The sequence below is a fragment of the Antedon bifida genome, chromosome 3, assembly GCF_963402885.1.
Source record: "Antedon bifida chromosome 3, ecAntBifi1.1, whole genome shotgun sequence".
Classification (NCBI taxonomy): domain Eukaryota; kingdom Metazoa; phylum Echinodermata; class Crinoidea; order Comatulida; family Antedonidae; genus Antedon; species Antedon bifida.
In genome coordinates, this window is record NC_136228.1 from 33,234,361 (window position 1) to 33,259,823 (window position 25,463).

A 25,463-nucleotide genomic window follows, 5' to 3' on the forward strand; every position below is an offset into this window, starting at 1 on the left:
TAAGTGCTGGATTTCATCTTCGGTACTAAAATAACACTAATTCCCTGTATATTAAGGCCAATGGTAAACTTTTATGTTGCGCTTACTAAAACGTGCTGGCCTTTGTTACGATGATCTTCTTGCTGTGTACAAAAACCTGTCCTAGAGTATGCCGTTCCAGTGTGGCACCCCAGTTTAACACAAAAGAATTCAACGTAGGGCTTGCCGTTGCATCCTTGGTGATAATTTTGTCTGATCATATAATGCTGTCCTTAGTAGGTTCGGGTTGGAAACTGTATCGGCTCGCAGGGATGGTTTTTGTAGGGTTTTTGCTGATAAGGCTTTCAGATCTTCCAGATTTAACAATTGGTTTCCCCTTTCAAATAGTACCACATACATGTTCCTTAGAAAACCTAAGAAGTTTAAACACATTAAGTGCAATATGAATAGATTTAAGAATAGCCCAATTATTTACATGACAAAATTACTTGAAACCATTTACAGTGCATCCTTGTATCGCTACGACAGAGTTTCCAACTCATTCTTATCTTGTCTCGTGCAATTTTGTTGCAATTGTTTTATATATCATATTGACCATGTTTTTGCCCGACTGCGGTTTTTTTTCCGTACTGTGTGCTTTTTTGTGTGTGATGTTGTAAATTGAAATATATTATTTCTGCAATTCAGCCTGTTGTCATAATGTATGTATTTTTTTTTATTTATATGTGGAATTGAATAAATATACCGAAATATATATATATAAATACCCATGACAGCAATTTGTCCTGTAAGGTACTCCAGGTGACAACCCCTAGTAATTCTCTTAGATGTGTTAATGATTTATGCACTTCTGCTATAGCATTCCCAAACCAATTGTGTAGACACTGATTCAATCATGTTTCTTTTTGTTATTTGGTTTACTACATTCAAACATAACACTATATATTTTACTTGTTCCTTTAATCACAAATTATCATATTGACATACATATAATAATAATTGTGTTTATGTAAACCATAGTTATTTAAAACACAAACATTATACCTTACTAAATTGCATACATACATAAATATTGGTACTGTTTGATTAAAATGATTCATATAAAATTATCATAACATTATCCAAATGATTTCAGCAGGTAAAATATAAATAAAAATGAAATAAACTCATTAGTACTTGTTTTCAATAATAGAATGAATTAAAAATTGAGAATCAAAATGCTTTGTTTACATGATATGGTGTTACTGTATATTAACATATGATATAAATAAGTCACAGAAATTATAATGAAATATTAATGCAAATTAATAAAGTACATGTGAATTCTGATGATTTGAACAATATGCATAATTTGTATTTTTAACAATTAGTCTTCATTAATAACATTAATTAAGATAACATACAGTAGAACGCCTCTGGAACATCTATGTTAAAGGAACACTTTCTGGTTAAATGAAAGAGGGCTATATATATTTCAACATTACAGCCAACCCAAGGATAAATATTTTGTCAAATTGATAGACAAGTTGTATAAGAAATGATTATTAATATGCAAACCAGTGGGTTTACAATTAAAATGTGCATATTGCAATATTTGTATTTACCATTTAATCTTACATTTTAATGATTTGACTTTGGGATACATCATTCCGACTTTTCTATTCTTGCACTCTATAGATATCACTCTCTAAGTTTAAATACAATTTATCACACAAAGAGATTTAAATATGGTCAGTAAATAGATATCACTTCAGTGTTAATTTTTACTCTTCTATTTAAACTTTTAGTCATATTCATCACCTCAATTGATAAATTGCAATTTTGCAAATTAAGTTGAATCAAACCAAACCTATCTGATTCTAACATACAGATAAAAGATGGCAGTAAACCACTATCAATTTGACTGAGATTATTATCACTTATATCCAGGTTATCTACTCCTAAGGTAGCTGTTCTACTAGAACACTCTGTGATCATATTATTCATGATCTCACCTGATAAATTGCAATTATGCATATTAAGTTGATGCAAACCAAGCCCATCTGAACTACCTGTTATCATACAGCTTAAAGATGCCAGTAAAGCACCATCAATTTGACTGAGATTATTATCACTTATATCCAGTTTAGTTAACCAAAAGGTAGCATTTCCACTATAACACTCTGTGATCATATTATTCATGATCTCACCTGATAAATTGCAATTATGCATATTAAGTTGATGGAAACGAAGCCTACCATTATAGTCTGTATTCATACAGATAAAAGATGCCAGTAAAGCACCATCAATTTGACTGAGATTATTATCACTTATATCCAGGTCATCTACTCCTAAGGTAGCTGTTCTCCTAGAACACTCTGTGATCATATTATTCATGATCTCACCTGATAAATTGCAATTATGCATATTAAGTTCAGGGAAACGAAGCCTACCATAATAGTCTTTACTCATACAGATTAAAGATGCCAGTAAAGCACCATCAATTTGACTGAGATTATTATCACTTATATCCAGTTTAGTTAACCAAAAGGTAGCATTTCCACTAGAACACTCTGTGATCATATTATTCATTATCTCACCTGATAAATTGCAATTATGCATATTAAGTTTAGTCAAACTAAGCATACCATCATAGTCTGTATTCATACAGATAAAAGATGCCAGTAAACCACTATCAATTTGACTGAGATTATTATCACTTATATCCAGGTTATCTACTTCTAAGGTAGCTGTTCTACTAGAACACTCTGTGATCATATTATTCATGATCTCACCTGATAAATTGCAATTATGCATATTAAGTTGAGGGAAACGAAACCTACCTGATCTATCTTTATTCATACAGATTAAAGATGCCAGTAAAGTACCATCAATTTGACTGAGATTATTATCACTTATATCCAGGGTATATAACCCCAAGGTAACTTTTATACTAGAACACTCTGTGATCATATTATTCATGATCTCACCTGATAAATTGCAATTATGCATATTAAGTTCATCCAAACGAAGACTACCTGAACTATCTTTATTCATACAGATTAAAGATGCCAGTAAAGCACCATCAATTTGACTGAGATTATTATCACTTATATCCAGTTTAGATAACCATAAGGTAGCATTTCCACTAGAACACTCTGTGATCATATTATTCATGATCTCACCTGATAAATTGCAATTATGCATATTAAGTTCATCCAAACGAAGACTACCTGATCTATCTCTATTCATACAGATTAAAGATGCCAGTAAAGCACCATCAATTTGACTGAGATTATTATCACTTATATCCAGGTTATCTACTCCTAAGGTAGCTATTCTACTAGAACACTCTGTGATCATATTATTCATGATCTCACCTGATAAATTGCAATTATGCATATTAAGTTGAGACAAACTAAGCATACCATAATAGTCTTTAATCATACAGATTAAAGATGCCAGTAAAGCACCATCAATTTGACTGAGATTATTATCACTTATATCCAGGTTATCTACTCCTAAGGTAGCTGTTCTACTAGAACACTCTGTGATCATATTATTCATGATCTCACCTGATAAATTGCAATTATGCATATTAAGTTGAGGGAAACGAAACCTACCATAATACTCTTTATTCATACAGCTTAAAGATGCCAGTAAAGCACCATCAATTTGACTGAGATTATTATCACTTATATCCAGTTCAGATAACCAAAAGGTAGCATTTCCACTAGAACACTCTGTGATCATATTATTCATTATCTCACCTGATAACTTGCAATTATGCATATTAAGTTGAGGCAAACTAAGCATACCATCACAGTCTGTATTCATACAGATAAAAGATGCCAGTAAAGCACTATCAATTTGACTGAGATTATTATCACTTATATCCAGGTTATTTACTCCTAAGGACCAGGTAGCATTTCCACTAGAACACTCTGTGATCATATTATTCATTATCTCACCTGATAAATTGCAATTATGCATATTAAGTTCATCCAAACCAAACCTACCTGATCTATCTTTATTCATACAGATTAAAGATGCCAGTAAAGTACCATCAATTTGACTGAGATTATTATCACTTATATCCAGGGTATATAACCCCAAGGTAACTTTTATACTAGAACACTCTGTGATCATATTATTCATTATCTCACCTGATAAATTGCAATTATGCATATTAAGTTCAACCAAACTAAGCCTACCTGAACTATCTTTATTCATACAGATTAAAGATGCCAGTAAAGCACCATCAATTTGACTGAGATTATTATCACTTATATCCAGGGTATATAACCCCAAGGTAACTTTTATGCTAGAACACTCTGTGATCATATTATTCATGATCTCACCTGATAAATTGCAATTATGCATATTAAGTTCATCCAAACGAAGACTACCTAAACTATATTTAATCATACAGATTAAAGATGCCAGTAAAGCACCATCAATTTGACTGAGATTATTATCACTTATATCCAGTTTAGATAACCATAAGGTAGCATTTCCACTAGAACACTCTGTGAACATATTATTCATGATCTCACCTGATAAATTGCAATTATGCATATTAAGTTGAGGGAAACGAAGCCTACCATAATAGTCTTTATTCATACAGATTAAAGATGCCAGTAAAGCACCATCAATTTGACTGAGATTATTATCACTTATATCCAGTTCAGATAACCAAAAGGTAGCATTTCCACTAGAACACTCTGTGATCATATTATTCATTATCTCACCTGATAAATTGCAATTATGCATATTAAGTTGAGGCAAACTAAGCATACCATCACAGTCTGTATTCATACAGATAAAAGATGCCAGTAAAGCACCATCAATTTGACTGAGATTATTATCACTTATATCCAGGTTATCTACTCCTAAGGTAGCTGTTCTACTAGAACACTCTGTGATCATATTATTCATGATCTCACCTGATAAATTGCAATTATGCATATTAAGTTGAGACAAACTAAGCATACCATCATAGTCTTTAATCATAAAGATTAAAGATGCCAGTAAAGCACCATCAATTTGACTGAGATTATTATCACTTATATCCAGGTTATCTACTCCTAAGGTAGCTGTTCTACTAGAACACTCTGTGATCATATTATTCATGATCTCACCAGATAAATTGCAATTATGCATATTAAGTTCATCCAAACCAAACCTACCTGATCTATCTTTATTCATACAGATTAAAGATGCCAGTAAAGTACCATCAATTTGACTGAGATTATTATCACTTATATCCAGGGTATATAACCCCAAGGTAACTTTTATACTAGAACACTCTGTGATCATATTATTCATGATCTCACCTGATAAATTGCAATTATGCATATTAAGTTCATCCAAACGAAGACTACCTGATCTATCTCTATTCATACAGATTAAAGATGTCAGTAAAGCACCATCAATTTGACTGAGATTATTATCACTTATATCCAGTTTAGATAACCATAAGGTAGCATTTCCACTAGAACACTCTGTGATCATATTATTCATTATCTCACCTGATAAATTGCAATTATGCATATTAAGTCGATCCAAACCAAACATACCTGAACTATCTTTATTCATACAGATTAAAGATGCCAGTAAAGTACCATCAATTTGACTGAGATTATTATCACTTATATCCAGGGTATATAACCCCAAGGTAACTTTTATACTAGAACACTCTGTGATCATATTATTCATTATCTCACCTGATAAATTGCAATTATGCATATTAAGTTCAACCAAACTAAGCCTACCTGAACTATCTTTATTCATACAGATTAAAGATGCCAGTAAAGCACCATCAATTTGACTGAGATTATTATCACTTATATCCAGGGTATATAACCCCAAGGTAACTTTTATACTAGAACACTCTGTGATCACATTATTCATGATCTCACCTGATAAATTGCAATTATGCATATTAAGTTGAGTCAAACCAAACATACCTGAACTACCTTTATTCATACAGATTAAAGATGCCAGTAAAGCACCATCAATTTGACTGAGATTATTATCACTTATACGAAGTTTGTCTAATGTTAACATAATTGGTTGCTTAGCATGTATTACTTCACTTGAACGAACTGATTTAATACAACATTGTAGGCCTAATACTACATCATTCAATACAGTACCTGTAATAGTGTTAGGACCTGCAATGAATTGTGTCAGTTTTGGTGAATTTGTTAAAATATGAACTAAGTATGTAGCAGTTGTTCTATGATGAATATCAAATTCCTCTATGTCATATTTCATATTGTGTTTTTCACATTCACCTATTACATAATCCACAAAATCTTCAGTAATCCTGTTCATTATTTCAGCTTGATCTGACACAGCAATCAAACTGTGGGCAAGTGCTTTACCCTTTGCTTCAGGTGGCATATCACTATAAAAGTTGTCAGCCATGTGATAATCAGGTATATCATGAACTTTTCTCATAATGTATAATACATTTTCTGTATGTACATTTGTATTTTGTCTATGATGAGTGAGGAACAATCTTAATGAGTTACATACATCATTAATTTGTATGTCTAACTTTGTTGTTGTTATATGTCCCATAAGGTTAGTTTCTACTTCCTCCAAATGCTCAATATTAACCACTTGTTTCAAAAACAAAATCAAAGAACGATATGTTGGAAAACTATTTGTGATCCAATGTTTCAAAAACTTTGCAGCATCGACACCCAGAAATCCAATTGCAAATTCACATGCCATTTTTAAATGTTCACTTTCTCTTATTATCTCCCATTCTTGATCACCTAATGTCGAAAGTAAACATTTCATATTTTCACTTTCACTCTCCAAATTTTCTTTTTCACATACCTTGTATAGGTAAAACCCAACCAATGACTCTACTATTAACTTGTGAGGAGTTGTGAAAGTCTTTGTCAGATTAGACTCGTCTAAACTAGATTTATCTTCATATACAAAACCAAGGTTTAGAGTCAAGGCAAGCCTATCATCTACTTCATCTCTATCTATACCTGTTGTATAGAACTCATCTTTGGTAAATGAAAGTTGGTTTTTCTTTAATTGTTTATACATGCACTTTCCTAACAGTAGCATAGATGTTAAATATTTTTCCGGTATTTTTTCAAAATGACAAATTTTAGGAGGATTGTTTTGTCTGTTAAATTGATTCAAAATACACAGAAAAAATGCTTTGAATAAATCTGCTTTGTCAGTAGGAAGATGTTGGTTTTTTTTCCACATGAAACAAATTGAGAGAAGCAGCATAGGATTCTTACACATTGCATACACCTCTGGATGTTTTTCTTGGAAATCATAATGATTAAACTGTTTAATAAAGGAATCTCCCAGTTCAGATTTTTTAACATGATCAAAATATCTCCTAATATATTTTGTTACACTTCTGCTATTAAACCCTTTTACTTGCACATGTAAATTGCTCTCCTTAATGTATTCATCTATATTTACTGAACGAGAAGTAACTACCACTGAACTATTCTCTAATATTTCCTCTCTGAAAAGACATAGTGGACTTTCGTTTTGAAATCTCAATTCATCTAAACCATCTAGTAATAATACAATTTCCTCATCATGATGCATTATAAATTTCTTGATCAAGTTTGGATCCTTTGATAGACCTGTTGACAAGCTGAAATCCTCAAGTTTAATTGACTTTAGAATAACATCTAAAATGGTATTGCCTTTGTCTAAATCTCTAATATTGATAAGAAATAGTATTTTACCTTTAAAAATTTCAAATTTATCTTTAGTAGCCCAGTTATATGCAAAATACCTTAGTAAGGTAGTTTTACCAATACCTCCTTCACCACTGATGAGAACTCTGCATTTAGGTGTAATTCTTACTGCAAGACCTTTCAATTCTATTGGTTGATTGCCTTCATTTGTGGTCGATTTTAGCAGTTCCAGCTCAGTGAACATGTCAGCTATATTTACTTCAAATGTAGAATTCATGATTTGTGGTGTAAATCGATGGAATTTGCGGTATACTTTACGTTGGTTGGTTAGCAGATAGTGCCTTATTTTTTCATCTAAATAATTAAAATAATATTTGTAACACAAATTATCTAAATATTTATTCATTTTGTCTTTCTCTCTGTCTGTGGGTTTTAGATATGAGTGTGATCTATCCATATTTGTTGAGCACATAAAGCAAAATGGGAAAAAGTACACAGGGGCGGATCCAGAATTATAGATTAGGAGGGGCTAAATATTTCATAAAGAAAAATAGTATATATTTTATTATAAAAAAAAATGGCTGTTAAATTTTAGCCCCACCTAAATCCGCACCTGGTACATAATAGAAATTTAAAATCTTAGCAAAATTTAAATAATATAAATATTACTTAATTATTAAAATTTCCTTTTTTATAGGCCATATTATCATACTTTAAAATACAGTACAGCTAAACATATCATTTATGGGTAATTATTCAGGTAAAAAGTTATCTATATGTTTTTGTTCTGATGTTCCTGATTGATCTGTACAAAACAAAATAGCCTGTGGTTTAGAACTATACCATAACAAATTAGATTGTTTCATTCTCCTGAAAATTCACTTTTTAACTGGGCATACATCACCCTAATGAATAAAACGTACCCCCTGGACTTGATATTTTCGTCTGTTTTGATGTCTCAGGTTCATCTGTAAAAAAAAAAAAATATGTTTACAATTTTACACAAATTCATTCAAAATCACTTTCAGTGCAATATATAAGAAAAAGTACAAGAAGAATATTACAAGGATTTCACTAGACATTTGAGTTAAAATTGAATATTTATAATACAGTACATAATTATTAAGATACTATTATACAGTAGTCTAATTATACCAACACCTTTCAATTCACAGCATCTGATTGGTTAATCACTGGCTTATATTATTAACCAAGATACTATATACAGTAGTCTAAATTATACCAACACCTTCACCTTTCAATTCACAGCATATTATGACTGGTTAATCGCCGGTCTATTGCCATGCCCTTCTTGAACTATAGACCGGCTAAACTGCGCATGCTTGTTTCCTCTATCTATTTTCAATACAATCGGATTCACACACTCACGATGAGTATATTTACCTGAACTTTTTGAATTTGTTTCTTGTTTTGATGTTCCAGGTTGATCTGTACAAAACAAAATAGCCTGTGTTTAGAACTGTACCATAAAAAATAGTTTAATTCTCCTGAAAATTCACAACATTTCAGACATCACGCTAATGAATAAAACGTACCCTCTGGACTCGATCTCTTCGTCTGTTTTGATGTCCCTGGATTATCTGTAAAATAACAAATATATATAACAATTTTACACTGGCCACTTAAATATTATAATAAATTTAATCAAAATCAATAACAATACAAGAAAAAGTACAAGAACACGATTACAGTCTACAAGAAATGGAAGCTATATCTAGGTATAAAAGCAGAAAAACATGTTAAATATTTATAATACATAATTATTAATCAAGGTATTTATTTAAACCAGGGAAGAGGGAATTCACTTTTCCCGGATCTAAACTATTAATTAGTTCTCTGGATCTACAACTACTATATACAAAATCACCAAAAATGAATAAATTATATACCTTGTGGACTTCTTGGTCTCTTAGATTGTTGCAATGTTCCAGATTTATCTGGAAAAGAATTATAGTGTGCATTTGAATATATAGAAAATATTGAATTGAAACATATGATATACAGTAATTAATGGCTGTTAATCTTCACATTAACCCAACTTTTTTGTATTTTACACTTTTTGGTAGAAAATGACTTATTATTATTGATTATATATTAATGATAATGATACCTACTTTGTGGATTTCTTGATCCTGTGAACTGTTTTGATGTTCCGGGTTCATCTGAAAAAAAAACCTTTATTGTTGAAATTATTCATTTTATGATAACTTTGTCCGATTAATGTCAATCTTGCAAAAAAAAAAATGTCTCTGCTTGATTGTTAAAAAGCAACTCATGCCTGTTTTTATATCTACAGTATCTCATTTGAGATCCAATTACTGATACTCACAGTATTGTCAGTTTTCAGTAATTTGCGTGGATTTGATACATTTGGCAGAAGGATGTAAAATATGGTAACATATATATTGTTTATTGATAAAGTAAAAAAAAAAATTACATACCAATACATAACAATTCATCCTGTGCACGTTGCACAAGCAGATGTTTAAACCTAATCTTGCTTGATTCATCTTTTAAAAGACCGTCTCTCTCTAATCTAAACACAACATTCCAAATAATTTTTAAATCAAAACGCTCTAGTCCATAGTAACCAATAACTGTTTTCAGGTCTTCTGGTCCACTTTGGTTTATGGCCTGAAATAGTTGTTTGCGAAATGAAGACAAATACTCTTGACCAGTAATGTGAACATTATTATTTTTCATATACTGAATTACAAGCTTTTGTGCTTCTTTCAAACCTGAAACTTGAGTAACTTCTAATAAAAGGTCCACTTTATTAGGTCCAATATAACCAGATTCTTGAAGTTTATTAAATAAATTATTCCCTGTAAAATCTGGATTGGTTAAATAGTCTCCAGGTATGAAATCATAAAGGAGGAATCTCAACCACAGGTAGTTACGACCCTTGTAGTGTTCACTAAGATCAAATTTTAAGTCCCTGAAGTTACTTTCAATGTCATCCATTTTACCCGGAATTTGGTTTTATCTGGAAAAAAAAAAATATATAAAATGCAAACTTGTTTTTAAAATTTCAAGACGTGTATTTGACACTGAATCGATGAAATAAATTGGAGTCTAATTTAATGTAAATTACTAAACCACACATATTTCCTCATTTCATGTGGCTTTACAAGTATTTTTTTCTGTTAAATTACAACCGTCGTTTATGGAATCTACCTTGGGTTTAAAAAATAAGAATAGGGACGGACATCAAATACCTTTTTTATCCTCCATTTTAGATCGTGTTGTGTTATTCTTGATGGCATTTTATTTAAACTTCTGCCTTTAGGTTTCTGAAAAAGAAAAATGATTTATCTGCATTTAATTAATCCAATCACTGAACTACTGAACTATATAGTTGAAGTTTTGAGTGGGTCCCAGTAGGTAGTTTAGTTAATATAGGCTACTTGTCTGACCAGGAAAGAGTGACATTCTCACTCTTCCCTGACCGACAAACAGTGTATGACCAGGAAATAAATACCAAACAGTACATTGTCTGATGACCTCACAAAGTTTAGTTTACTGATGTCTGTGAGAAATAGTAGCACTCTTTTAATTTTGTCAGTCATCTTGTGTTTTAAAAGATTCAACTAATCAGATCACAGAGATTATGTTACAGACAATATGGAGTGTGCAGATGGTTAAGATACATTTCAATTGATTATTTGAAGGAAAAAATGTTTATGGTATTAATAAACGTGAGCTACAAAATAAAAATGTGTACAATAACTGCATAAATATAACTGTGATTGTTTATCTATGCCAGATTAATATTTTTTTATCCTATATATAACTACAGTATTTCTAAAAATATAATTTATTGCACAGATTTGGCATGATTTGATTTCAAGTCTTGAAAACATTACAACTTTTTCATTCACAGGGGATAGAAGCTGAAAGTTTCAGCACATTACAAGAAGGCCTATAAAAGGTAAATGTAAAAAGTAATAAATATCAAATAAAAGACATGATTGAACAACATATTATTTCTATAAAAGTTTCATTCTGAACCAGCAAAATCTTGTTTATTTCTGCTGTGGACCTGATCGTGTTCTCCAAGGTTTATACGAACCCGGAAGTAACCTTAGTCAGCCACTCTTTAGTCTAACTAGTGTATAAGTAGGTACCTAACATGAAAATTCAAACTTATTGAAACAGATCGAGTCATACATCAAAAAATGAAGAAAAAAAATAGAAATTTAATAACACAAAAATAATTAAAATTCGTCAACATGGTAATTTTTTATAATTTTTTTAATGTTTTTTTTTCATAAAAAATCAGTATAGGCATTTCAATTCATAAGAAAAAAAAAGTGTGGCAATGAAGTGCAATATTCTTAAAAATTGTTTGAAAATTATTATTTAAATTTATTATTTTTCCAAACATGAATCTACCTCTTCTCAACAACAACCAAACCCATTTACGTTATAACAACTTTTTCCCTACCCTCTGACAATTATTACAAATTGTCTTTCAGTCGAATTGATATTCACAAACATACTATACTTGCACACCCAAATCTACACCAGCTTGGGTAAAAACACGCACTCTGATTGGCCGCATTGTAAACTGACAACCTAGCGTACTAATATTCATACGGGTTATTGTTATTAATAAAAAATATTTATTTGCAATCTTTTAAAATCGCTGTATTCTAACAACTTTAGTACCAAAACATAATTGAATGTTATAAATCAAACATTGTTTTATTTTATTTCCTACTTTTTAAAACATATTTAGAGTGAATATTATGTATACAAAGGAGTCGACATAGACCGTCAAAGGCCTATTCTTTAACCAGGGTCCGGGAGATACATCCCGGCCCTGCGTAACACTACATCCTATGCTATGCTAGGCCTAGGTAAACATGTGGAAAAAATACAAAATTTCAACATCTAAAAATTCCATTGTAACATCTATCAATATACACAAAACTTATGTCAAAATAATCGTAATAGCATGTAGTATATGGACTGAAACATGAAAATAATGGACTAACTCACTTTTTATGAAAAAAAGACGTGTTTTGATGAGGTATATTTTCGAATCGTTGTAACTCATGAAATAAACATCAGAAAAAAGAAAAAAAAATTCCCAGCAGTAGAACAACTCCCTGTTGACATTTTGGTACCAATAATGTCATCATTATCCAACCAGAAGTAATTTTAAAGATTTTTTTAAAAAAGGACCTTCAGCGCGATCTGAATATCAGGTCACACTTTTTTGGCGACATCAAAAAGGGGCGTGTCACCATAAGTTGCAGGTACCTAGTATAAGGCCCTAACTTTACCTACCTGACCGGAGCGCGCTACCTGTTGTGCTATGCGAGTATAGATTGTTGCCCTAAAGAAGGTTTTATTGAATAGTATACAAGTGAGTTTTGTTAGCCTAGCTATTCAAATAACTTTTTTCTATGTTTCTTTATATCATAGAATAAGTGATTTTTCCGATTTCTGGATAATTTAGCCGATTTATGGATACTAAACCACACCCCGCCCGCGCTTAGTATCCATCTTGGTCTTCCACAATCACGTGATATAATCGACAATTTCTTTTGTTTGATAGATCACAAGTTCAAATTATTCTCATGAATATTTAAAAGCTCTATAATAGTATAAAATATATTTTATTTTCTCTATAGTATTTATACTTTTTTTCTTCTAGACGAAAATCATCTAAAAAAATCAAATTAGTACATACCTGTGTCAAATTTATTAGGCAGGATGTCCTTTTTGGTATTTTCCAGTTTCATATTTAATTTAGTTACGAGTAGTATAAATATTTTATTTCTTAATCAGGGCGGGTGAAGGGAGGGGGACACCATGTAGTCTAGCTGTACCTTAGTGGTTAATGTGCTTGCCTTCCAATCCTGAGATCCGGGGTTCTATCCTTACATTATAGTGCTTAGATTGCAACATTTCTACTCTACCTCAAATGAGACTTAGTTTATAGTTTATCCATCCTTTAACTGATGAGTTACTTAATTGTTTGATGTGTAACAAAAATAAACTGAAATAAAACAAATCTCAAATGGCAACTCCCAAGATTTAGCAGCACATTGACTTATGCAAATATAATACTCATTACATGTGTATATTTTTTTGCATTAAAGGGGGATTCTGGGTTTAAAATTGCTTTTAAATATCGTTTATTTATTAAATAAAAAATATTATAACAATATAGACATGTCAGAATGAAGAAGTAATAACGAGAAATTAAAAAAATTAAATTTCATATACATTTTAGGGTAAATTCATGGAAAGTCTGTTTTTTAGCAGCTTAGGGAAGCTCATTAATATTCATGAGATATTCACAAAACACGTCATCAGTGGATTCCAAACTCGCGACGTCATGTACAGTGTGTTTGTCAACTAATTTACATCCCTCTCCCCTGTCAAACGACAACCACCCGATCATTGTGAAATACATTTTTTGTAGATTTTCTAAGCTAGGCCTAAAGTGTAATAATAACAGTAGTAGCATATATTTATTTGACATTTAATGAAATACAAAATTTAGTACAGATTATATATAGATTGTATACAGTTATACTATTTTTATACCTCGAATAGTACAGATCGTATTATCGGCTTCAAGTACTAGGCTAGGCCTAGCCTAAATTATTTTTTGTCATGGGTGAGAGCCATTCTGACTAGGGATTCCATGCCACGATGGCTACCCTACGTTTTACATTGGGGCCCATCATGGGCCTAGCTAGCCTACTAGTACTACTAAACGATTGGCCCATAAATAACAAAACTCAGTGGATCCAAACCCATCCTATCAACCAAACTCCTAAACAATCTAAACCTAAAACGTTCTACAAAATCGGCTGTAAATATTGAGGCAAAACAAGGTCCGATCGCCGTCCGCACGTATGCCTATGGTGTCCCGATCGTCTAAGTAGGCCTAAAATAGGCCTAGTTTACTCTCCAAAAAAGCGGATACTGCATCAAGCAAGTAGACCAGGTAGTAGGAAGGAGACCTGGCCGATCCGGCCCAGTTAAAAATTGAGCTAGCTAGTGTAGTAGACCCTATGCGAATTGATACTACCAGGCCTTTTACTATAGGCTACACTTGTTAAAATTAGCAATACTTATGTTTACAAATATTCCAACTCTCTCATTCGAGCTATATTATCTATACCATTCCGGTAGGTCGAGTCGACCTTCAATCAAATACTGTACATCGTTCATGTTGTGATTATAGACGGGGTATACTCGACCCGACCAGTTTGGTATTGTATACTGTATCTGCTTATCACGTGACGATGCCAGGCATGGGCAGAGAGAGCACGTGTATCGTCGTCTCGCTCTCCTCGCTCAGGAATGTATACGTTACGCTTCATTGATTTTGAAGGCTTTCCCTAAGTCAGTGCGAAAATCGGCAAACGTAAAGTGCAAACATATCTAAGTTTTCACTGTTTTGATAAATTTTCATAGAAAATTGATTTCATAAATGGGAAGACCGACTAAAATTACATCAGATAAGTATAATTTTACAAAAGTAATTGATATGGTTAATGATAACGAGTCGTCGGAAGATTGACCATTTCACGAATTTCCTATTCTGTAACACAGTGTCATATCGCCGTAGCTGCACTTGTAATCTGGCCTCATTTCACAGCCTTCGTTCTGCTTCACTGGGCGCTTATATAAATTGAAACTTTTACCGTTCAAGAGACAAACAAATATATTTTACATTTTTTACTATTCATTTTAAACCCGGAACCCCCCTTTAAACATTTTGTTTTAATATTTCGCTCAAAACTTTTTTATAACAACTGTAATGATAGATTGTCATGTTTACATATTTCGATGGAACATAAATTTCAAACTAAAAACAGGACGTGCCAATATCATCAAACTAAATTACAATAGGTCTACGTGTAGATCATGGAGTTATGAAGCCTTTAACCTTTGCAAATAATTTAGAAAAACATATAATTGAAGATTTTTCATGACAAAATTAGTTGATTAGTTTGTGGACATGTGCAGATTACTTGAGCATAAGTCTGCATATCCAAAACAAGCTCTGCCTTTAAATATATTTAATGTTTATTATATTTATATTTATAGGCAAAATAAACTAGAAAAACATTACCCCATCAATATCCTCAAATTAGTAGTGATAAGCATTATGTTAATAATATTTCATTAAATTCTTATCATTTCAGAAAAAGAAAGAAGAGAATCCAATAAAAAGTTTTAAATTTAAGCGTTCAAGTCAAACATAGAGGTCAATAGAGGTCAATGTGCCAGTTTTAATCAGCAAAAGTCACAATTGCTATCTTTCTGTAAAAATAATTTTATTAAAACATTCTGTAAATAAATATATTAATTATAAGTTGTTTTTTGTTTCTTTTTCAAACCATATTTCCATTCAAAATATTTTGGCACCATGGTTCAGTTATTCACTTGGGAGCGACCAATTCTTTTACAGTATTGTTTTGCAGCTCACAATTTAAGTCTGGCAACCCCCTCCTGGTCCACAAGGCTTAATCATCATCATTAAAAAATATTTATGCATCGGTTCACATCAGACGCGATGCAACTAATTTTGCGTCGATTATGTTGCATGCAATAGAATCGCTGTGATGACGTGTCCGATAATAATATACAAGTGCTAGATTTCATTGTCGGTACTAAATTAACACTACAAATATCCATGACAGCAATTTATCCTGTAAGGTACTCCAGGTGACAACCCCAAGTAATTTTCCTCTCAGATGGTGTTAATGATGTAAGGTACTCCAGGTGACAACCCAGAGTAATTCTCCTCTCAGATGGTGTTAATCCTGTAAGGTACCCCAGGTGACAACCCAGAGTGATTCTCCTCTCAGATAGTGTTAATGATGTAAGGTACTCCAGGTGACAACCCAGAGTAATTCTCCTCTCAGATGGTGTTAATAATGTAAGGTACTCCAGGTGACAACCCAGAGTGATTCTCCTCTCAGATGGTGTTAATGATGTAAAGGTACTCCAGGTGACAACCCCAAGTAATTCTCCTCTCAGATGGTGTTAATGATGTAAGGTACTCCAGGTGACAACCCAGAGTAATTCTCCTCTCAGATGGTGTTAATGATGTAAGGTACTCCAGGTGACAACCCAGAGTAATTCTCCTCTCAGATGGTGTTAATGATGTAAGGTACTCCAGGTGACAACCCAGAGTGATTCTCCTCTCAGATGGTGTTAATGATGTAAGGTACTCCAGGTGACAACCCAGAGTGATTCTTCTCTCAGATGGTGTTAATGATGTAAGGTACTCCAGGTGACAACCCAGAGTAATTCTCCTCTCAGATGGTGTTAATGATGTAAGGTACTCCAGGTGAGAACCCAGAGTGATTCTTCTCTCAGATGGTGTTAATGATGTAAGGTACTCCATGTGACAACCCAGAGTGATTCTCCTCTCAGATGGGGTTAATGATGTAAAGGTACTTCAGGTGACAACCCAGAGTGATTCTCCTCTCAGATGGTGTTAATGATGTAAGGTACTCCATGTGACAACCCAGAGTGATTCTCCTCTCAGATGGTGTTAATGATGTAAGGTACTCCATGTGACAACCCAGAGTGATTCTCCTCTCAGATGGTGTTAATGATGTAAGGTACTTCAGGTGACAACCCAGAGTAATTCTCCTCTCAGATGGTGTTAATGATGTAAAGGTACTCCAGGTGACAACCCCTAGTAATTCTCTCAGATGTGTTAATGATTTATGCACTTCTGCTATAACATTCACATACCAATTGTGTAGACAACACTGATTCAATCATGTTTCTTTTTGTTATTTGGTTTACTACATTCAAACATAACACTATATATTTTACTTGTTCCTTTAATCACAAATTATCATATTGACATACATATAATAATAATTGTGTTTATGTAAACCATAGTTATTTAAAACACAAACATTATACCTTACTAAATTGCATACATACATAAATATTGGTACTGTTTGACTCATATAAAATTATCATAACATTATCCAAATCATTTCAGCAGGTAAAATATAAATAAAAATGAAATGAACTCATTAGTACTTGTTTTCAATAATAGAATGAATTAAAAATTGAGAATCAAAATGCTTTGTTTACATGCTATGGTGTTTCTGTATATTAACATGATATAAATAAGTCACAGAAATTATAATGAAATATTAATGCAAATTAATAACTAAAGTACACATGAATTCTGATGATTTGAACAATATACATAATTTGTATTTTTAACCAATTAGTCTTCATTAATAACATTAATTAAGATAACATACAGTAGAACGCCTCTGGAAAATCTATGTTAAAGGAACACTTTCTGGTTAAATGAAAGAGAGGCATATATATATACATATATTTCAACATTACAGCCAACCCAAAAAGGGACACCTTAATTAAGGGGACATTTTGTTGGTGTTCTACTATATTACAGCCAACCCAAGGGGCACCCCTATTAAGGGGACATTTTGTTGGTGTTCTACTATATTACAGCCAACCCAAGGGGCACCCCTATTAAGGGGACATTTTGTTGGGGTTCTACTACTATATTTATGCTTACAGTAATTGTCTAGATGTAACATATGCAAGTTGAACTAGAAACTAAAATGATATCGATGTCAAATACAAATTGATACATTTTATACAAGTTTTACAACAAACTAGAAACTAAATTGATTTCGATTTCAAAGTTTCCAGTTGTAGGCTACAACAAACGGCAATTCATATTATGCAAACAAGTGAGTTTACAATTAAAATTTTAATGATTTGCCTTTGGAATAAATAATTCTGACTTTTCTATTCTTACATTCTTTAGATATCGCTCTCTAAGTTACATACAATTTATTACACAAAGAGATTTAAAAATATGGTCAGTAAATATATATCACTTCACTATTTAGATTTGCTACCATTTTCATCACCTCACCTGATAAATTGCAATTATGCATATTAAGTTTAGGACAACCAAGCATACCTGGTCTACGTTTTATCATACTGATTAAAGATGCCAGTAAAGCACCATCAATTTGACTGAGATTATTATCACTTATATCCAGTACAGATAACCTCAAGGTTACTCTTCTACATGAATACTCTGTGATCATATTATTCATCACCTCACCTGATAAATTGCAATTATGCATATTAAGTTGACGCAAACCAAACATACCTGAACTATCTCTATTCATACACATTAAAGATGCCAGTAAAGCACCATCAATTTGACTGAGATCATTATCACTTATATCCAGGTTAGATAACCTCAAGGTAGGTTTTCTACTAGAACACTCTGTTACCATATTATTCATCACCTCACCTGATAAATTGCAATTATGCATATTAAGTTTATCCAAACTAAGCATACCTGAACTATCTTTATTCATACAGATTAAAGATGCCAGTAAAGTACCATCAATTTGACTGAGATTATTATCACTTATATCCAGGTTACTTAAGCTCAAGGTAGCTCTTCTACTAGAACACTCTGTGATAATTTTATTCATCATCTCACCTGATAAATTGCAATTATGCATATTAAGTTGACGCGAACCAAACATACCTGAAATATCTTCTATCATACAGATAAAAGATGCCAGTAAAGCACCATTAATTTGACAGAGATTATTAGCACTTATATCCAATTTATCTAATCTCAAGGTAACTTTTCTACTATAACACTCTGTGATCATATTGTTCATCACCTCACCTGATAAATTGCAATTATGCATATTAAGATGAGTCAAACCAAGCCTACCTGATCTATCTTTATTCATACAGATTAAAGTAACCAGTAAAGCACCATCAATTTGACTGAGATTATTATCACTTATATCCAGTTCATATAACCTTAAGGTATCCTTTCTACTAGAACACTCTGTGATCATATTATTCATCACCTCACCTGATAAATTGCAATTATGCATATTAAGTATATCCAAACTAAGCATACCTGAACTAAATTTATTCATACAGATTAAAGATGCCAGTAAAGTACCATCAATTTGACTGAGATTATTATCACTTATATCCAGGTTACTTAAGCTCAAGGTAGCTCTTCTACTAGAACACTCTGTTACCATATTATTCATCACCTCACCTGATAAATTGCAATTATGCATATTAAGTTTATGCAAATCAAGCCTATCTGAACTATCTTTTATCATACCGATTAAAGATGCCAGTAAACCACCATCAATTTGACTAATATTATTATCACTTATATCCAGATCATATAATCTCAAGGTAGCTTTTCTACTAGAACACTCTGTGATCATATCATTCATTATCTCACTTGATAAATTGCAATTATGCATATTAAGTTTAGGACAACCAACTATACCTGGTCTACCTTTTATCATACCGATTAAAGATGCCAGTAAACCACCATCAATTTGACTGAGATCATTATCACTTATATCCAGGTTATCTAACATCAAGGTAGCTTGTCTACTAGAACACTCTGTAATCATATTATTCATCACCTCACCTGATAAATTGCAATTATGCATATTAAGTTTAGGACAACCAAGTATACCTGGTCTACCTTTTATCATACCGATTAAAGATGCCAGTAAACCACCATCAATTTGACTGAGATCATTATCACTTATATCCAGGTTAGATAACCTCAAGGTAGGTTTTCTACTAGAACACTCTGTTACCATATTATTCATCACCTCACCTGATAAATTGCAATTATGCATATTAAGTTTACGCAAATTAAGCCTATCTGAACTATCTTTTATCATACCGATTAAAGATGCCAGTAAACCACCATCAATTTGACTAATATTATTATCACTTATATCCAGATCATATAATCTCAAGGTAGCTTTTCTACTAGAACACTCTGTGATCATATTATTCATTATCTCACTTGATAAATTGCAATTATGCATATTAAGATGATACAAAAGCATACCTGAACTATCTTTATTCATACAGATTAAAGATGCCAGTAAAACACCATCAATTTGACTGAGATTATTATCACTTATTATAAGGTGGTCTAATTTCAAGGAAACTTTTCTTTTAGAAAACTCTGTGATCATATTATTCATTATCTCACCTGATAAATTGCAATTATGCATATTAAGATGATACAAAAGCATACCTGAACTATCTTTATTCATACAGATTAAAGATGCCAGTAAAGCACCATCAATTTGACTGAGATTGTTTTCACTTATATCCAGTCTTCCTAATGTTAACATAATTGGTTGCTTATTTGTAGTATGTATTACTTCACTTGAAAGAACTGATTTACTACAACGTTGTAGGCCTAATACTACATCATTCAAAACAGCACCTGTAATAGTGTTAGGAGATGCAGTGATTTGTTGGGGATGTGGTGAATTTGTTAAAATGTGAACTAAGTAGGCAGCAGTTGTTTTATGATGAATCTGAAGTACCCATATGTCATATTTCATATTGTGTTTTTCACATTCATCTATTACATAATTCATACAATCTCTAGTAACCCTGTTCAAAATCCTTCCTTGATCTGACACAGCAATCAAACTGTGAGCAATTGCTTTACCTTTTGCTTCAAGTGGCATACCACTATACAAGTTGTCAGCAATGTAATTCATATGTATGTCATGAACTTTTCTCATAAGGTATAATACATTTTCTGTATCTACATTTGTATTTGGTTCATGATGAGTGAGAAACAATCTTAATGAGTTACATACATCACTAATTTGTATGTCTAACTTAGTTGTTGTTATATGTTTCATAAGGTTAGTTTCTACTTCCTCCAAATGTTTATCATTAACCACTCGTTTCAAAAGCAAAATCAAAGAACGATATGTTGGAAAACTATTTGTGATCCAATGTTTCAACAACTTTGCAGCATTGACACCAAGAAATCCAATTGCAAATTCACGTGCCATTTTTAAATGTTCACTTTCTCTTATTATCTCCCATTCTTGATCACCTAATGCTGAAAGTAAACATTTCATATTTTCACTTTCACTCTCCAAATTTTCTTTTTCACAAACCTTGTATAGGTAAAACCCAACCAATGATTCTACTATTAACTTGTGAGGAGTTGTGAAAGTCTTTATCAGATTAGACTTGTCTGGATTTGATAGATCTTCATATACAAAACCAAGGTTTAGAGTCAAGGCAAGCATATCATCTACTGCATCTCTATCTATACCTGCTGTATATAACTCATCTTTGGTAAATGAAAGTTGGTTTTTCTTTAATTGTTTATACATGCACTTTCCTAACAGTAGCATAGATGTTAAATATTTCTCCGGTATTTTTTCAAAATGACAAATTTTAGGAGGATTGTTTTGTCTGTTAAATTGATTTAAAATACACAGAAAAAATGCTTTGAATAAATCTGCTTTGTCAGTAGGAAGATGTTGGGTTTTTTCCCACATGAAACAAATTGAGAGAAGCAGCATTGGATTCTTACACATTGCATACACCTCTGGATGTTTTTTTTGGAATCTATAAGTATCAAACTGTTTAATAAAGGAATCTCCCAGTTCAGATTTTCCAACATGATCAAAATATCTCTTAATATATTTCTCTACATTTTCCTCATCGAATCCTTTAACTTGCACATGTAAATTGCTCATCTTAATGTATTCATCTATATTTACTGAACGAGAAGTAACTACTACTGAACTATTCTCTAGTCTTTCCCGTTTGAAAAGACGTAGTGGGCTTTTGTTTTGAAATCTTAATTCATCTAAACCATCTATCAGTAATACAATTGCATCATCATGATCCATTAAAAATGTCTTGATCAAGTTTGGATCATCTCCTGATAGACCTGTTGACAAGCTGAAATCTTCAAGCTCAATGGGTTTTACAATAGCATCTAAAATATTGTCACCTTTCTCTAAATCTCTAATATTGATGAGAAATAGTATTTTACCTTTAAAAATTTCAAATTTATCTTTAGTAGCCCAGTTATATGCAAAATACCTCAGTAAGGTAGTTTTACCAATACCTCCTTCACCACTGATGAGAACTCTGCATTTAGGTGTAATTCTTTCTACAAGACCTTTCAATTCTATAGGTTGATTGCCTTCTTGTGTGTTTGATTTTAGCAGTTTCAGCTCGGTGAACATGTCAGCCATATTTACTTCAAATGCAGAATTCATGATTTGTGGTGTAAATCGATGGAATTTGCGGTATACTTTATGTTGGTTGGTTAGCAGATAGTGCCTTATTTTCTCATCTAAAATATTAAAATATTACATCTAAATATTTATTAATTTTGTCTTTCCCTTGTAATATTTTTTGAAAGTCTTTGGGTTTTATATATTAGTGTGATCTGTCTATATTTGTGGAGGACATAAAACACAATGGGAAAAAGTTCACAGGGGCAATATTTAGACCCTGCCTAAATCCGCACCTGGTACATAATAGAAATTTAAAATTGCAAAATATAAATAATATAATTATTTTTTACAATTTCCATATTAGGCATATATTATTATAACTTGTAATATACTATTACCATACTTTAAAATGTACAGGTAAACCTATCATTTGTGGGTAATTATACAGGTAAAAAGTTATCTATAAGTTCAAATTTTAAGTGTCAATATATTTTTTTTTTATATAAGAAAGTGTAATTCATTCTGGTGTTATTATTATAAGCTTGTTACTGTCATTATCATCAACTTGATTGCCATGCTCAAAATCAAAACCTACAAAATCATTTGATACTTCTCTTAAAAAATAGTAAATCTTTTAGGAGTTTTTCATTGACCTGAAAATTAAATTTTAAGGGCAAATATAAAATTTGAAACATCACCCTAATGAATAAAACGTACCCTCTGGACTCGATCTCTTCGTCTGTTTTGATGTCCCAGGATCATCTGTAAAATAACAAATATATATTACAATTTTACACTGTCCACTTAAATATTATAATAAATTGATCAAAATCAAGAACAATACAAGAAAATGTACAAGAACATGATTACAAGCAATATACAAGAAATGGGAGCTGTATAGGTATAAAAGCAGAAAAATATGTTAAAATACAGTACAGCTAAACATATCATTTATGGGTAATTATTCAGGTAAAAAGTTATCTATAAAGGTCAAATTTCAAGTGCAATTCATTCTGGTGATATTATTATAAGGTTGTTAATGCCATTATCATCAACTTGATTGCCATGCTCAAAATCAAAACCTACAATCATTGATACTTCTCTATTTTATTATGATTGTTCAGAAAACATAAATGCTGCTGAATTTACAAAGTTACTCTATAATGAGTAAACTATACCTGGACTTTTTGGTTCCGTTTTTTGTTTTTGTTCTGATGTTCCAGGTTGATCTGTATAAAACAAAATAGCCTGTGTTTAGAACTATACCATAACAAATTAGATTGTTTCATTTTCCTGAAAATTCACTTTTAACTGGGCATACATAACATTTCATACATCACCCTAATGAATAAAACTTACCCTCTGGACTTGATATTTCCGTCTGTTTTGATGTCCCAGGTTCATCTGTAAAATAAAAAAAAAAATATGTTTACAATTTTACACAAATTCATTCAAAATCAATTTCAAAAGCAATATATAAGAAAAAGTACAAGAAGTATATTACAAGGAATTCACTAGAAATTTGAGTTAAAATTGAATATTTAGAATACAGTACATAATTATTATTAAGATACTATATACAGTAGTCTAATTATACCAACACCTTTCAATTCACATCATGTGATTGGTTAATCACTGGCTTATATTATTAACCAAGATACTATATACAGTAGTCTAATTATACCAACACCTTTCAATTCACAGCATATGATTGGTTAATCACTGGCTTATATTATTAACCAAGATACTATATACAGTAGTCTAATTATACCAACACCTTTCAATTCACAGCATATGATTGGTTAATCACTGGCTTATATTATTAACCAAGATACTATATACAGTAGTCTAATTATACCAACACCTTTCAATTCACAGCATCTGACTGGTTAATCACTGGCTTATATTATTAACCAAGATACTATATAGTCTAATTATACCAACACCTTTCAATTCACAGCATCTAATTGGTTAATCGCTGGTCTATTGCCATGCCCTTCTTGAACTATAGACCGGCTAAACTGCGCAAGCTTGTTTCCTCTATCTACTTTCAATACAATCGGATTCACACACGGGCGACGAGTAAATTTACCTGAACTTTTTGAATTTGTTTCTTGTTTTGATGTTCCAGGTTGATCTGTACAAAACAAAATATAGCCTGTATTTATATAACAAATAGTTTCATTCTCCTGAAAATTTATAACAATTCAAACATCACCCTAATCAATAAAACGTACCCTCTGGACTCGATCTCTTTGTCTGTTTTGATGTTCCAGAATCGTTTGTAAAATAACAAATATATATTACAATTTGACACTGTCCACTTAAATATTATAATAAATTTGATCAAAATCAATAACAATACAAGAAAAAGTACAAGAACACGATTACAATATACAAGAAATGGGAGCTATATAGGTATAAAAGCAGAAAAATATGTTAAATATTTATAATACAGTACATAATGTAATATAATGTTGTTATGAGGTACTTTGTAAGGAAGACTCTTTACTCGCTTTGCTGTCGTAACATATATTATTTATTCAGAATATACTTGATACAATAACTGAATAACTAACTGACTAAGGAACAGAGGATTAGTGATGCTGGCTGTAAGGTGTGCGCTCTGTAAAGTGGCTGTAAGGTGTGTGCTCCGTGAGGTGTCTGTAAGGTGTGTCTGGGCTCTTCTGAAACTTGGGGGTATATCGGCTTC

At 31.8% G+C, this 25,463-nt stretch overlaps 3 protein-coding genes across 6 annotated transcripts in view; all 3 read right to left on the bottom strand.

The window, feature by feature from the left end:
- Window positions 1-1,464: 1,464 nt before the first annotated feature.
- On the bottom strand, window positions 1,465-6,864 carry LOC144837770 (uncharacterized). Of its 2 annotated transcripts, none has more exons than XM_078693013.1 (2): window positions 2,949-6,864; window positions 1,465-1,973 (listed from the first exon to the last, which is right to left on the bottom strand). In XM_078693013.1, exons 1-2 carry the CDS (start codon window positions 6,769-6,771, stop codon window positions 1,711-1,713), a joined length of 4,086 nt encoding a protein of 1,361 aa, XP_078549139.1. In that variant the 5' UTR covers window positions 6,772-6,864; the 3' UTR covers window positions 1,465-1,710. The 2 variants fall into 2 exon arrangements, with proteins under 2 accessions (XP_078549139.1, XP_078549138.1); XM_078693012.1 differs by having other exon boundaries at window positions 1,465-2,753.
- Window positions 6,865-17,590: 10,726 nt separating this feature from the next.
- Window positions 17,591-25,463, bottom strand: part of LOC144837771 (uncharacterized) — a 35,931-nt gene continuing 28,058 nt past the window's right edge. For all 3 annotated transcript variants that reach the window (XM_078693017.1, XM_078693015.1, XM_078693014.1), the window contains one exon: window positions 17,591-19,224. In XM_078693017.1, coding sequence (XP_078549143.1) covers window positions 18,536-19,224 — 689 coding nt within the window. In that variant the 3' untranslated portion in view covers window positions 17,591-18,535. The remainder of the gene's footprint in view (window positions 19,225-25,463) is intronic.
- LOC144837317 (uncharacterized) lies at window positions 19,363-25,282 on the bottom strand. The gene is made up of 8 exons (XM_078692368.1): window positions 25,263-25,282; window positions 24,988-25,073; window positions 24,843-24,887; window positions 24,110-24,154; window positions 23,929-23,979; window positions 23,468-23,512; window positions 19,454-22,866; window positions 19,363-19,371 (listed from the first exon to the last, which is right to left on the bottom strand). Exons 1-8 carry the CDS (start codon window positions 25,280-25,282, stop codon window positions 19,363-19,365), a joined length of 3,714 nt encoding a protein of 1,237 aa, XP_078548494.1.

Excerpts from the sequence above, each read along its gene's own strand:
- LOC144837770 (XM_078693012.1), bottom strand. The coding sequence starts at position 6,771 with ATGAAATGTTTACTTTCGACATTAGGTGATCAAGAATGGGAGATAATA. Across the intron at positions 2,754-2,948 it reads GCATAATTGCAATTTATCAG|GTGAGATCATGAATAATATG; the intron begins GTGAGATCATGA and ends GCAATTTATCAG.
- LOC144837317 (XM_078692368.1), bottom strand. The coding sequence starts at position 25,282 with ATGTTACGACAGCAAAGCGA. Across the intron at positions 23,513-23,928 it reads AACGGAACCAAAAAGTCCAG|ATGATCCTGGGACATCAAAA; the intron begins GTATAGTTTACT and ends GTTATTTTACAG. Across the intron at positions 22,867-23,467 it reads GAAGAGATCGAGTCCAGAGG|ATGAGAAAATAAGGCACTAT; the intron begins GTACGTTTTATT and ends TTAATATTTTAG.